The 15,358-nt window shown below is 33.2% G+C and overlaps 1 protein-coding gene across 12 annotated transcripts in view; it reads right to left on the bottom strand.

Moving 5' to 3' along the window:
• Positions 1 to 15,358, bottom strand: part of KANSL1L (KAT8 regulatory NSL complex subunit 1 like) — a 165,912-nt gene that overhangs the window by 69,703 nt on the left and 80,851 nt on the right. For 11 of the 12 annotated variants that reach the window (XR_004350823.1, XM_032638329.1, XM_032638340.1 and 8 more), the window contains one exon: positions 3,711 to 3,915. Coding sequence is in view for 11 of the 12 variants with exons in the window: in XM_032638329.1 (XP_032494220.1) it covers positions 3,711 to 3,915 (205 nt within the window). In the remaining variant the exon portion in view is untranslated. The remainder of the gene's footprint in view (positions 1 to 3,710; positions 3,916 to 15,358) is intronic. The other variant, XM_032638339.1, reaches the window with a different exon arrangement.

Below are 15,358 nucleotides of genomic sequence, written 5' to 3'. Positions count from 1 at the left end.
ATTACTGTTCTTAGCTATTTCAATGCTCAAAGAGCCCCAGATTTGGCCAGTGGAAGCCTCTCCAAACAAGCTCTTGGGTTTTTTTTTTGTTTTTTTTTCTGACATGCCCCCATCATTTTTTTAAACACTTCCTTGCCTTCTGGTAACAATAAGACGTTCCAGGCCCATTTTATAGCCCCTCTTCCCCAACCCTGGAGATCAGACACTTCTCCAAAGATCTATATTTCCTTTCAGTAAGGAATAGTATTAGAAAACAAGAATGAGTGCCACATGTTCTCACTGCTATCATGGTAAGTTTGAGTCTAGACTTGTCATATCCAATTTGGTAGCCATTATCCAAATGTGGCCATTTAAATCAAAATTAATAAAAATAAAAATTCAGTTCCTCAGCTGCACTAGTCACATTTCACGTGGTCAATAGTTACATGTATTTAGTAGCTACCATATTGGACAGCACAGATATTTATAGAGCATTTTCGTCATTACAGAAAGTTCTATTAGACATTACTGTTCTAGACCCTTTCACAAAGCAAATCAAGGAAACACACACACACACACACACACACACACACACACACACACAAATTCTCACTCTCCATTGCCTTTTAAATATCTTTCTACATTCCACTACAATAATTCTTTCACATATTAATTATTTATTGAGCATATACTATTGGACAGTTACTGTTCAAGACCCTGTAGGTTCAGAAATACACAGTTCCTGTTCTCAAAAAACTTACAATGTAATGAGAAGACAGAAAAATAAATGGAACATTATTATAAAATAATGGATTATTATTATAACACAGGGTGCTACATCATTATATACCCCATAGTGGGAATATCAAGGAAGGCTTCCTGAGAGAAATGACATTTATTAAATTTAGAAAGGTAAATAACTATTACCCTGGAAATTTGGGGGATAAGTTGGGGGTGGGGCCATTTGCTGTTCTCCATCATTTTTTCCCACCTCTGTTACAATGACTAAAGTGCTTTTTTTAATCTCCCCCCTAAACCCTTTCAATATTCTGTTTATCTTTCCAAACCCATCTTTTATGGTGCATTTCTAAATGCCTCTAACCAGATAAAGCTCCTTCCACAATTCCCAAATATACAGTCTTTACTGATTTCAAGCACATAAAAGATTTGGTTTAGCCACTGTGGAAAACAGTATGGAGATTCCTCAGAAAACTAAAAATAGAATTACCATATGATCCAGCAATCCCACTCATGGACATATATCCAGACAAAACTATAATTCAAAAAGATACATGCACCCTTGTGTTCACAGCAGTGCTATTCACAATAGCCAAGACATGGAAACAACCTAAATATCCATCAGCAGATGAATGGATAAAGAAGATGTGGTACATATATACAATGGAATACTACTCATACATAAAAAAGAATGAAATAATGCCATTTGCAGCAACATGGATGCAACTAGAGATAATCATACTAAGTGAAGTAAGTCAGAAAGAGAAAGACAAATACCATATGATATCACTTATATGTGGAATCTAAAATATGACACAGATGAACCTATCCATGAAAACAGAAATGGAATCATGGACATAGAGAACAGACTGGTGGTTGCCAAGGGGGAGGGCGTTGGGGCAGGGATGGAATGGGAGGTTGGGGTTAGCAGATGTAAGCTTTTATACAGAGAACAGATAAACAACAAGGTCCTAGTATATAGCACAGAGAACTATATTTAATATCCTATGACAACCATAATGGAAAAGAATATTAAAAAAAGAATGTGTATATATATATATATATATATATATATATATATATATATAACTGAATCACTTTGCTGTACAGCAAAAATTAACACAATACTGTAGATCAACTTCAATAGAAAATATTGATTAAAAAAAGATTTGGTTAATTTTTGTTGTTATCAATGTACTAATGGATAAGAACGTGGCTTCGGAATGAGACTTATTGTTTACTAGCTGTATGACCTTGGGAAAGTTACTTAATCTCCCTAAATTTCAATTTCTGCATCTAAAGGTGGGATTGATAATGCCTCATAGCTTTATGTTTGAGGACTAAATAAAATAATGTACTGAAAATGCTTAGCATTATGACTGGAATATGGTAAATTATATGGTCTACTAGTAACAATGTTAGACGTGTTTCTTCCTTTGTTTGCTGAAAGTTTTAAATTTGTTCACACTTTTCCAGGCCAATCTTTATATTATCAAGGCATATCCAGTACTTTAGTAATATTGAGCAAATCCCCTAAATTATTCAGATAGATTCCTTCCAGTCAGAATATTAAGGCATATTCAAATGTGAGATATTTTTGATAGACAATTCTATTTATAACTATGAAATTATGAAATCATTTTCAAATATATTATTTCTCTATTGCTTGTAGTAACTTTAGATAAAAATTATTAAATAAAATATAATTTCTTATATAAAAACTTTAATAAAATATTTTCCTATTAGGTTTATTAAATATGTAAAATTTCTTAAAATTCTGAAATAAAACTTTCTTAAAAATTTCAAGTTGGGAAAGCATACTACTAATACCTGAACTACTAAATGGCAAAAATCAATCTATTAATAAAAATTAATTTGTCAGAATTCACGTTCCTATTTATAAAAGGATCCTATAAAACCAAATTTGAAATTGGTTCCTAATGAAACAAAGCATCTTGATTTTTTTATAGAAATATATTTAAAAATAGTTAATGTAGTAATAATCAAAAACAATATTAAATCAAGGATAATTTCTTTCCTTTGACATATTATTTAAAATAGATAGCTAGTGGGAAGTAGCTGCATAGCACAGGGAGATCAGCTAGGTGGTTTGTGACCACCTAGAGGGGTAGGATAGGGAGGGTGGGAGGGAGGGAGATGCAAGAGGGAAGAGATATGGGAACATATGTATATGTATAACTGATTCACTTTGTTATAAAGCAGAAACTAACACAACGTTGTAAAGCAATTATACTCCAATAAAGATGCTAAAATATATATATATATAGTAAAATAAGGCATAAATAAATAAACTTGATCAAACATTTCCCAGATTTTCCCAAATCATCACCATTATTATTCATTCCCACAATAAATATTTCATATTGGTATATAAAAAATATTAGAGAAAAAAAGCACATTATACCATGAGAACTAGAGATAATTTTGCCCTCCGTCACAGCTTATTTAACTATGCACTGAAAGATGCATACCTAACATGTTGCTAACAAATGAAAAATATGCTTTTCAAAATGAACGCTTTTAATGAAGCATATTTTATTTGCAAAAAGGGTAAGCATGGTCATCTAAAACTTCATTGCTTATATGAAAAAGGAGTGCTCACCAGGTTTAACGAATACCAAACATAAAAGGGAGAGCAATATCATTTCCTCCAAAATAACTGAAAGCCCTGCAGGTTGTTACTTTTTTCTTTATTAAGCAAAAGGCAAATATATAATACACTTGTATTTTCCTTGTTACCCTTACCAGTAAAATTTTAAAATCAACTTGATATGTACATTTCTTTCAAACTAGTTTAAGCATAATAGTGATTTAAAAAAATGGAAATGTGAGAAGTTTCAGAATACACTGCTATGTTTAAAAATTATTAAATCCCACTTATTCTAAACAACTATGTACAGTTCATATCCTCTAACCTGTGAAATATATTGACAGTAAAATCTTTGTTCATGTTTTGCCAAAGGCGACCTTACCTGCGGAGTCCAATAAAAAGTAGGGCTCAGTCTGTAGAGTTTTCGTTTGTGGAAACTCTGAAGTGGCCTTGTTCGAGCTGCTGTACTCATGATAGTCAAGGATGGAGATTTCAATCTTGTCCTGTCTTTTCTCCTTTTCTTACTGTGCTTCTGGTTAAGTAACCAGCTACTGGAGGAAGAGAGCTCATCTAAATTCTCTGAAGCACTGATATGCCGTGAAATAAATGGGAGTGGAGGGAATAAAACAAAACAAACAAAAAAGACAAAGAAAACTAAATGTAAATCACCTTGATCTATTATGACAGAAGAGTATTAATTTTAGCCAATTTTGTGGTAACAATCGATGAAAGAATTAATATCAATGGGAAATTGCATTTCAAGTTGTGAATACAGAATTTCTATTTTCTCCTGCAAAACAAATATCCCATAGGTTAGAAAAGCTTACATGAGTTCACTAGTACAATGTAAACGTTCACTGTAAATCAATAATTCATGAATGTTACAGTGTTGAAACTACTTACATCAAATTCTTTTTGAATAAGGGTGAAATTATACAGGATTACAGGTTTTAAAAGGGCTAAAATCTCATCACTACATCATTAGCTGCTCTTACATAAGCACTACATATCGTTTCAGTGAATTTTGAAACGAAGACGCAATCCGACTACATTTTAAGAATCTTTTCAAACTTCTGATGACACAGAAGCCACAAACTATAAAATATTAAAACAGATCACACAAACTACACATGAAATAAGCATAATTTTGTAATCATTCTTCATATTAATTTTTAAACATTTATTTAAATATTTTAAAACATCAAAACATCAGGAGGAAGTTAATGCCTGTCACCACATAAATTTAAATTCATTTATACCAGTATATTATATATAAAATATTTGGCTTTTTGGGCACTATAATATACCAGTTTCAACCTTATTTATATAAGACGAAAGCTAGTCAACTTAGCATTCTAAGATCAACAAGCGAAACTGCTGTACGTGATACTGCTAATCAACATATGAATTCTAAATGTGCTATTTGGTTCAGGTAGAATCAGTGTTTAATGGTAAACATAAGATATGGTTTTTCTATAGCAGTATCATTGGTTTTGAATATTTACATCTGCTATAAGATATTCTATTATCTTGTAGATAAACCAAGTAATTCAAGAACTTTACATAGTAATAAGAAACAAGAAATAAAGGTACCTGAACGGCTTATGTTGGTGAAACCAAAATAAAATATGGAATTTGGTGACTTCATATAAATAAAATTGGGTATGTACTACTGGCCAGACCAGTATAGATAAATTGGTCTGGCCCCTGCCGCTGGCTCTCCTGCTGCATCGTGCATCACACTGCGTCTGGTTCCGTGTTCCAGCTGCACTGCCTCCTTTCATTTCAAATAACTCGCACTCACTACTCGCTATTATATATAATTTCTGCTTCCTGGAATTTTCTCACATCCTCCTTCACTTACATAATTTCCAATAATCATCTGGCTCTCAGTTCAAAAGTCATTTCCTCAGGTAAGTCTTTGAGCCCTTGCATAGCCCCTCCAAAGACTAAGTCAAATTCCCTTATGAGCTCTGATAGTACCATTTACCTTTTCTTCATAGTATTTTTCATGGTGATAAGTTTACATTTATTTGTATTATTATCTGATTAATGTCTTTCTCCTTTTCTAAGACTGTAAGTAGTACAAAGACTGTGGCTGTTTTGTTTAACTTTGTATCAAGAAGTTCCTGATATTGTACCTTGCATACAGCAAATACTCAATAAATATTTATTGAATGAACGGAGAAATATAAACATATATATTTGCAGATTTACCCACTCCAGCTCAGTGCTTTGCACAGTGCATGTATAACACCACATACTACACCTAAATAATTAGTTTAGTGAATGAGTAAACATGGAACATTCTAGTTTAAGACCCAAAAGAAGCTCTAAACAGAAGGCTACAAGAGTCCTTTCAGAAAAATAAGTTACATATTTACACTGCCTTGAGTTCCATTCTAAATCTCTAACTTTGGTTTAAAAAGTTAGTTTCTGATAGCAAGATAATGTACCTTATTTTATCTCATAATCATATATGCCCATTATAAATTTATAAGAATAATACGCAGATGAGAGCTATAAGATGTTTTGATTTGTAAAAGAGAAGGCATGGATAAAGTTTAAAATTTTTCTTCTAATTTAAAAAGTGCAAAATGACCGAGAGCTTTATCTAAGAAAATAAGCCAAAAGTCATAAATTCATGTTTTATTAACATTGTTAAATTTCTCTAAGTTACTTAATGACTTTCTGATATAATTGGTTTTCTATTACAATCTTAGAAAATCTTAGCACTTAAGATATTTATGGATAACAATAGGCATTCAATTTGCTTTTACAGAGTATAAATGGAAAACTTCAAGTGAATTTTTTAAATAAAAATTTTACTATACTGATTACTACAGAAACCAAAGGCCCAGAGTGAGGCAATTAATCTTTTAACTGATATTTTATTATAAATCCCTGTAAAAATCAATTTCTGCAAACATTATGTACTTGCATCAAAATTAATAAAACAATCTAAAGATATGGGTTTATGGGGACATATATTAGCTAACTCCTTGGTGTCATCTTGGGGGTGGTGATATTGGTGGATGGATATGGAAGAACAGTCTAATTTCAACCTATTTTTTAATAAACTCAGTGGAAGATAGTCTAGAATTTTTAGTAAATTATTAAGTATTTCATAACCTTTTGCTTAAGCCAAATTATTTTCTTAGAAGGACTGAAATAATCATTATAACGCTCTGCTCAAATGCTTTTAGTAAATAAGAAACTTTGGGTCCTGGTTATAAATTTAGGATTCTAAAACCATAAATAGACCAGACTTCATGAAATTGCTTTTATCTTTTAATCTCAAGGAACAGCAGCAGAGAATAATTATTCAACACAGAATTTTAAATTACTGTTTTCGTACTGTTTTCAACATTTTCCCCACATTCATGTATTCTTATACTAAATACACTTAAGAAAAAGCAGAAATCAACAATGGAGAAGAGAATTATAATATGTATTATCTAAGAATTTACGATAGCCCCCCAGTTCCCAATCTACTCATATACACAAATACCCACACCTGCTATACTGGGCTGAACAGTGTCCTCACAATATTTACATCCACCAGGAACCTCAGATTGTGACTTTACTTGGAAATACAGTCTTTGCAGATGTAATTAGGTAAAATGAGGTCATACTGGATTAGGGTAGGTCCTATATCCAATCACTGATGTCCTTATAAGAAGAGACACAGAATTAAGGAAGAGATCCACCCAGGGAATAATGCCATGTGAAGACAGAGGAGAGAAGCCAAAAACGCCAAGGACTGCCAGGAACTGCCAGAAGCCAGGAAAAGGCAAGGATGGATTCTTCCCAGAAACCTTCAGAGAGAGCATGGCCCTGCCTGACACCTTGATTTTAAAAACATCTAGCCTCCAGAATTGTGAAAGAATAAATATCTGTTATACTAAGCCACACACTTAGTGGTGATTTGTTATAACACCCCTACGAAATGGATATATTCATAAAAGTACACAGCTAAGAATCACTATTTTTGCATAACTTATGTCTATTTCAAGTCTACTTTGATCTTTTGGAGTTCTTTGATGACTTCAACCTATAGCAGCTAAGGTAGGTGCAACCTTTTCCAAACTTTCCCTGGTGCCCAAAGTCCTGCCAATAGTTGAATTTAATACCTTTCTTTCCCTTGATAATGTTTGGAGAAATTAATGCATCATATACTCAGATATATTCAATGATACTTTAAAGAAATTATATAAAATTGGACTTTATATAAACTTACTAAAATGGCCCACTAGGGGCATTACTTGTCCTCCACATGGCAAAACAAACATCTCTCTCAAACGGGCAACGGACCAAGATCCAGGCATTATCTGCTACATACAGAGAAAACAGTGCATCGACCAGCCCATTTCACCTACTCTAGGAATTAATTAGGAAAATTAGACCCCTTACTCAAAAATACGAGTCTCTTCAACCGTAGCAACAAGAAAATGTGTTGGAGTACACTGTAAAATGGCATTCTAAATTAGATATGGCCCCTAAAAAAAATTAAGGTACTTACCTGTTCTAAAAAATTAAGGTACGTCTTAATGCAGCCATTAAAATGGAAAAAAAAATTTTAAGTATAGAAAGCTTCAGATATACTTTGAAATAAGATATAAAACGGCTTCCAATAGATCTCAACTATGAAAATAATGTAAAAAATGATAGGAAGGAAATATATTCTGAGCAATATAAGTGATTTCCACTATATTCTTAGTATTTTATGAATTTTTAACTTTTCATACAATGAACTTATATAATTTTATAAGAAGAAAACAAAAATGTCATCCAAAATTGCAGTCTTTTTTTTTTGGCATTAGGAATTTCTAATATTTACATTTTAAAATGTAACATAACAACCAATATAATATCGATTTTGTTTGGGTCCTGATTCTAACAAATTATCCTAACAAACAAATTTGTTAGAATAACAAATTATTCTAACAAAATCATAAAAAGATGATTTTGAGACAACTGGGAAAATATGAATATAGAGAATTTCATGATAGTGATAAATTATGACTAATATAAGAATAATAAAAAAAGCAGATGATAACAACATGGTGGGTATGTTGAAAAAAAGCTTATCAGAGAAATATACAGAAGTATTCACAGTTAAAATAACAACCAATATAATTTATTTTTTAAAAGCATAGGAAAAAAATGTGTCAGGGAGGGAAATAGCTGAAATGAGTAGCAAAATCTTGACAACTGTTAAAGCTGGGAATAAGTTGATTCACTTTGCTATGCCTTCTATATGTTAAAGCTTTTCATAATAAAGGTTGAGAGAAAAAGAGACCGACTATTGCAGTGTTATTTGCTATTCTTATCTCCAGCTCTTAATTTCAAGTGGGACTTGAAATTACAAAGTATAAAGGCAAAGGGACTAGGAAGCCAATATGATAGCTATATTGTTCTGAGTATTGTGACATAAAATTTGCCAAACATGTCTAGCTAATCTATAGTTCGGGAGTACGGTTCAGATTCTTCAATATAACCTGTGAGCTGTTTTTCTGACATATAAGATACAGTTTGAAATTGAGACTTTCTATTTTACTAATTAATATTTTTCATTTTAAAGGAAAATTTGCAAATAGAAAAAAGCTGCAAAAAATAAAAGCTAAAATATTTTTCAAAATCTCATCATCTAAACACAAATATAGCTTTAATAAAAACTTAAAATTTTATCCTTCAAATCTTTTTTTTTTCCTATGAAATCATACTGTACAATGATTTTGGCATCCTGATTTTTCCACCTAACATTCCAAAGGAAGTATGTTCCTATATGACTACATCCCTTCTATACACATAATTTTTTTGTGTGTGGTACGCGGGCCTCTCACTGTTTTGGCCTCTCCTGTTGCGGAACACAGGCTCTGGACATGCAGGCTCGGCGGCCATGGCTCACGGGCCTAGCCGCTCCGCGGCATGTGAGATCTTCCCGGACCGGGGCACGAACCCGTGTCCCCTGCATTGGCAGGTGGACTCTCAACCACTGCGCCACCAGGGAAGCCCTACACATAATTTTTTAATAGTTATATGATATGCCTTCCAGTGGTTGCATCACAATTTATTTAAACATTTCCTATAACATTAAGTTTCAGACTTATATTAATAGAGGTTAAAAGGGAAAAGTAAAGTTTTTACAAAGGAAAATAATTCCTACTGGTATTATTTTAAAAACACAGCAGGAGAAGTTTTAGTTCCTTATTGATGTACATCTAGCTAATACAATAGTTAATGACACTCATAGAAACCCAAAATTATTTTGAAAACTTCAGCCTGGAATTTGCTGCTAAAAATGTTTTCTCATAACTGAAAAGTGACTATTGAAAATATTATGAGGGTAAAAGAATTACTTTATATGTTATTAGTTTACCCGTTTAGCAGCAGTTTTTCAATTGTGATGCCCAATTAGAAAGAATCGTTGCATTTCGTGAGATAATTATCATTAGTGGAATTAAGTAGCATGACAATGATTAATTAGAATTTAATTTCATATCATATTCTGGGACTCATTAAAGTAAAGACAAACAACAACAAAAATCTAGTCATTATTTCAAGTAGAAATTCACTTTCCCAGAGATAATACCCCATGGGGTAAATAAGGATGCATTTACAACATTTTATCTTCATTTTAGAGTATGAGATCTAAAAACCAATAACTGTCTCTATGGTGGTAAAATGTAATGCTTCATTTGTTTGAAGACTCAATCTTTTTCGCTGCTCAGTTCCTGGTGACTCATCTTAAACCCTGCTGCCAAGATTAATAAAGCTAAGAAAACAATTCTGAGTTCTGGGAGATACTTCCATTAAATAAGAGATGGGGGTTGGGAATCAATAAAAAAAGAGTGGAAAAAACAGTTGCCCTGAAAAATAATTAACCAAGTGAATTGACTTTAGACATTGAAAGAAAAAGATCATTAGGATATTATAAAAATTACCTTAAATATTTTTTTTTTTTTTTTTTTTTTTTTTGTACGCGGGCCTCTCACTGTTGTGGCCTCTCCCGTTGCGGAGCACAGGCTCCGGACGCGCAGGCTCAGCAGCCATGGCTCACGGGCCCAGCCGCTCCGCGGCATGTGGGATCTTCCCGGACCGGGGCACGAACCCGTGTCCCCTGCATTGGCAGGCGGACTCTCAACCACTGCGCCACCAGGGAAGCCCTACCTTAAATATTTTTAAAAAATTATATCAAGCATTAAGTTCTACATGGTCCACTAAAAATTAATACATAGAATAGGTAACCAAACTTTAAAAATTCAAAATTTAAATTTCTTCCAACCTAACTATATACCAAACTTATGATATAATGTGATATAAAGCTAGAATGAGAATGCTTTATTAGAAGCACTTATGAGTTTACTTATCTGGTAAGTCCAAATATACAGAATACAGCTGAAATTGCAAAACCCTTTTAAATAACCAAAAAAGATCTTAGTAAGTCCATGTATGAAAGCTCACTCCTGTTACTGTTAAGAGAGAGGCCTTCTCTCTTACTACATAATGTCTCTTATTATAGTACAGGTACTTCTACCACTCTAACTTTGGTTATCTGATTTTCTAGTCCAGAGTTAAATTTGTTGAGAGGAAGCAGAATTTCAGGAGACAGCCATGAGACCAACAACTGAAATACCAATCTGACTATGGGAGAGAAAAAGCAAATAAATACAAAATATTTTTGTTTTGAATGCTGATTACCTGAAAGAAATCTTAAAAGTCATTCCATTCATTCAAAAAGTATTTATTCGTGTCCATGTTATGACTCACTGATCTAGATGCTAGGAATATAGCAGTTAATAAGACAGACCAAAAAAATTCCTACTCTCATGGAGCTTACATTCTCATCCAGGAGGACACAGATAATAAACAAGCAAAAAATAATAACAAAATTGTATCACACTTGTCATCTCATTTGATCCTCACAACAACCCAGGAAGCAAACTATTCTTATTTCAACTGTGATTTAGAAAGTTGCCTAAAATCACAATGCTACCAAGTTGCAGAGTTAGGACTGATCTCAGACCCATCTGATTCCAAAACGATTTTAACAATGCAGTGAGTTTTCTTCATAGCATTTGATCAGGATTTTAAATTTCACATTTATTTGTGTGATTATTCGGTTGATGTCATTTTTACCCAATTAGACTCTACACCATAAGGTCAGAGATCACACCTGGTTTTGTTCAACATCATATCCCAATCCAATCCAAAGCCTGGCACGCTGCCATCACTCAGTAGGTATTTGTTGACTATTAAGTGAATTCTTTTATAGATAAACAATTATTAATCTCAATAGCCTCTGAGGATGTGGCCATAGTGATGAGCTTGAGTTATCAAAGAAAAACTGAATTAAGTTCAGTATCATCCAAGAAAGGCAATATGTAATAAATTTTACTTAAACAATTCTTCTCAATGGCTTATATGAAAGTTTTTAACATTTGAATAGAATTATCATTTCTCCTACTGTCTTGGATACTTCTTTCCATAATAACTTCTAGATTATCCTTTAAAGTTACTAAGATATGTTGAGTATAGTAATTTCGCTTTATTCACTAAATCTCTAGATTTAAGCTAACATAAAACATCAAAATCAAAGCACAATAGTGATGTTACAAAAAGATATACATTTTAGGCTGTATTGAGACCTTTTTGTTTTTATTTTTAATTTGTTTGAAAAAATGGAATTCCTTACAAATAAGCATTTAACTGAAGAATATTAGCATTAGAATCTACTTTACAAAATATTTGTATTCCAGTAAATTTAGGATAAAAAAAAGTGAGATGTAAAGAGATTAACTGACTTGCTCAAGGTCACAAAATGTCAAAACAAAAAGTATATGTAAAAAGGGTATACTTCCAAAATCTCAAGTAACCCAAAAACCACTAAATTAAAAACCACTATAATTAAGAATTAACAAAAGTTAAAACCTTCTAGGGGGGAAGAAGGAGATTAAATGCCCAAGATGGTCTTTTGAGAAGGTATGTTTAGTGTAATGAGAATAAAATCCAACAGTGTGTTTACCTGGGTTTACAAAGTCCCAAACAAATTAGGTAGACCAAAAACAAGTCAGCAACTTTTTATCTTCCCAAGAGATATGATGGAAAAATAGGTGGTACCTCAGTGACTCCTAGTACCTATGTGACAGTTGTCTTCAGTAATAGCTGGCCTATAAGGCTCTACATATGCCCTCAAATACTTATCGTAACTCTGGCCACTTTGAAGTACTTCTTTAAAAGAGTAAGAATAGTTGTAAATCAATGACCAGTACCCTGCTAAGGATTTGAAAGAAATATATCCACAATTTTAATATATATTATATACTGTCTCCCAGTAGCTGGTATGTTTACTGCAAGACATACTTAAAACTCTTAGTTGATGACCTGATGAGTGATATACTACATTTTAGTAGATAAAACATGTGCCATTTAAGATGATAGAATTGTAGAAACTGGGTTACAGTGTAGACTTAATGACTGTCAAATGTTGGTTAAGACTTTACAAAATTTTTAGAAGCAAGAGAATATCAATATTTAGATACCATAATGAAACCAATAACTGGACCAGTCTCTATCAGTAACTTTTAAGGTAACATTGAAGTGAGATTTAATTCTCTTTGTTTCACTTTCAACGAATTAAATATCACATTCCTACTTCTACCTTAAAATTTTGGTATTTTATGGTTATAATTTTAACAACGTAGTACTAAAAATTGTATTTTCTATTTATCCTTTTTGAAGTGTACAATTTTTACCTTATTTTAACTTTTTTATTGTAAAATATAAGATACCTATAGTTAAGTATATAAAACATTTATCTTTTGAGAAGGTACGTGTAACTTGTATATATGAATCAATACCTCACCTACTCCACTGTCCCATAATTACCACTCAGGTCAAGAAAAGGAACATTATCAGCACCTAAGAAACCCCTGCCACATGGGGACCTCTCCATCATACTTAATGTAGAAACATCAAAAGTTAAATCAGTACAGATCTTTCTCAAATTATGATGGGGTTACATCCTGATAAACCCATTGTAAATTGAAAATATTTTAAGTCAAAAATGCATATAATCCCAAACATCATAGCTTAGCCTAGACTACCTTAAACATGCTCAGAATACTGATGTTAGCCTACAGTGAGGTAAAATCACCTAACACAAAGCCTATTTTATAATAAAATGTTGAATACCTCATGTAACTTATTGAATACTATACTGAAAGTGAAAAATGGAATAGTTGCATGGGTGCAGAAAGTAAGTATATTGGCTGTTTACCCTCATGATTTGTGGCTGTCTGGGAGCTGCAGCTTGTTGCCACTGCCCAGCATCACAAGAGATTATCATGCCACATATCACTAGACCAGGAAAAGATCCAAATTCAAAATCTGACATATAGTTTCTACTGAATACATATCACTTTCGCACCATCATAAAGCTGAAAAACTGTAAGTCTGACCATTGTAAGTCAAGGAACTTCTGTACTTTTACCAGCCTCCTGAGAATAATTTAAATCCATTTACCTTCCTCCTGGCCTATATGCTGTTGTTGCCACGGAATTTTTTTTAACCCTATTAGACATATTTTCTACTGTTTGTTCACATATAACCATATAGTTATTACCATATTATTTGTTCTTCATCCCTTCTTGCATCTCTCAAAAGGATCATCACTTTCCACTGCCTGAAACACTCCCTTTATGGTTATCATTAATCAGAGTCTACTGGTGACACACTCTCAGTTTTGCTTTGTCTGAAAACAATTGTGTTTCAAGGTCAGACTTGAAAGATGTTTTCTCTGAGTATAGAATTTCTAGATAGACAGTTATTTTCTTTCAACACAATGAAGATATCATTTCACTGTACTCTGGCTCCTATTATTACTCTTGAGAAGTCAGCTGTCAGCTGAACTCTGGCTTCAATTAAGGTAATGTCTTCCTCCTTTCCTGCCCCCACTGTTGCTTTTAGATATTCCATTTGTTTCTGTTTTTGCTTTTTCCCCCCACACATTTCCTCTCTATTTCTAGGGGTATACTTCTTTTTATTTGTCCTGCTCAGGAATCTGTGTTTGACTTCCTGAATGTGATGTCTTTCATCAGATCAGGTAACTTTTCATCCAATACCTCCTCAACTATTGCTTCTGCTCCAGCCTCTATCTCATCTTCCAGGCCTCTAATTAAGTCTCATATTAGACCTGCTCAATATAGTCTCCACATTTTGTTTTTATTGGCTGCACCTGGTGGCATGTGGGATCTTAGTTCCCCAACCAGGAATTGAACCCATGCCCCCTGCAGTGGAAGCATGGAGTCTTAACCACGGGACCACGAGGGAAGGCCATGTTCTCCACATTTTTAAATGACTCTTGTATTTTCTATTGTTTTGTCTCTTTTCCTACATTCTGGAACTTTTCTTCTAATCTATCTTTTACATTATGAATTCTGTCTCCAATTGTGTCCACAGTGCTGCCAAACTCACTTGGTTTTTAATTTCAGCATTTTTCAGAAGTTTTGGACCTTTTTCAAATGTGCTAGTCACTTTTATGGATTCTTCCCTGCAGGTATTTTTAAGCCTCTTTTATTTCTAAAATCAGAATAAGCACTGTTTTTTAAATAATCAGCATTTGATAATTCGAATATCTGAAAACTTTCTGATCTGCTTTTGCTGTTATTTTCTCCTTATTCTTACTGTCTTTGCCCTGTGCCCTCATGTTTGATTATATTTGACTGTGTGCTGATCACTGCTCTTGAAAAATTATTCATGAGGATTTCCTGGGCCTAAGAAAGAAGGTGCCTTCCTCTAGAGAGAATCTGCATTTGCCTCTGCCATCATCCATTCTAGAACCATTGTAGTGTCATCCATTCTAGAACCATTTTAAACTAGGCATTCCTTGGATGACTCATTGATACAAATTTGGACTGAAAATCCATGTCAAAGTCCCCATCATGGTCACACTATCTCAAAGTAGGTTTGCTTTTTTAACTTTATCTTCTGCTGTGCTCAGCACCAAGGCAACTCTCCCCATGGTGC

Source organism: Phocoena sinus, chromosome 7, assembly GCF_008692025.1.
Source record: "Phocoena sinus isolate mPhoSin1 chromosome 7, mPhoSin1.pri, whole genome shotgun sequence".
NCBI lineage: Eukaryota > Metazoa > Chordata > Mammalia > Artiodactyla > Phocoenidae > Phocoena > Phocoena sinus.
Note: the sequence above shows the minus strand (reverse complement) of the source record. Positions and strands in the feature narration are given on the sequence as shown.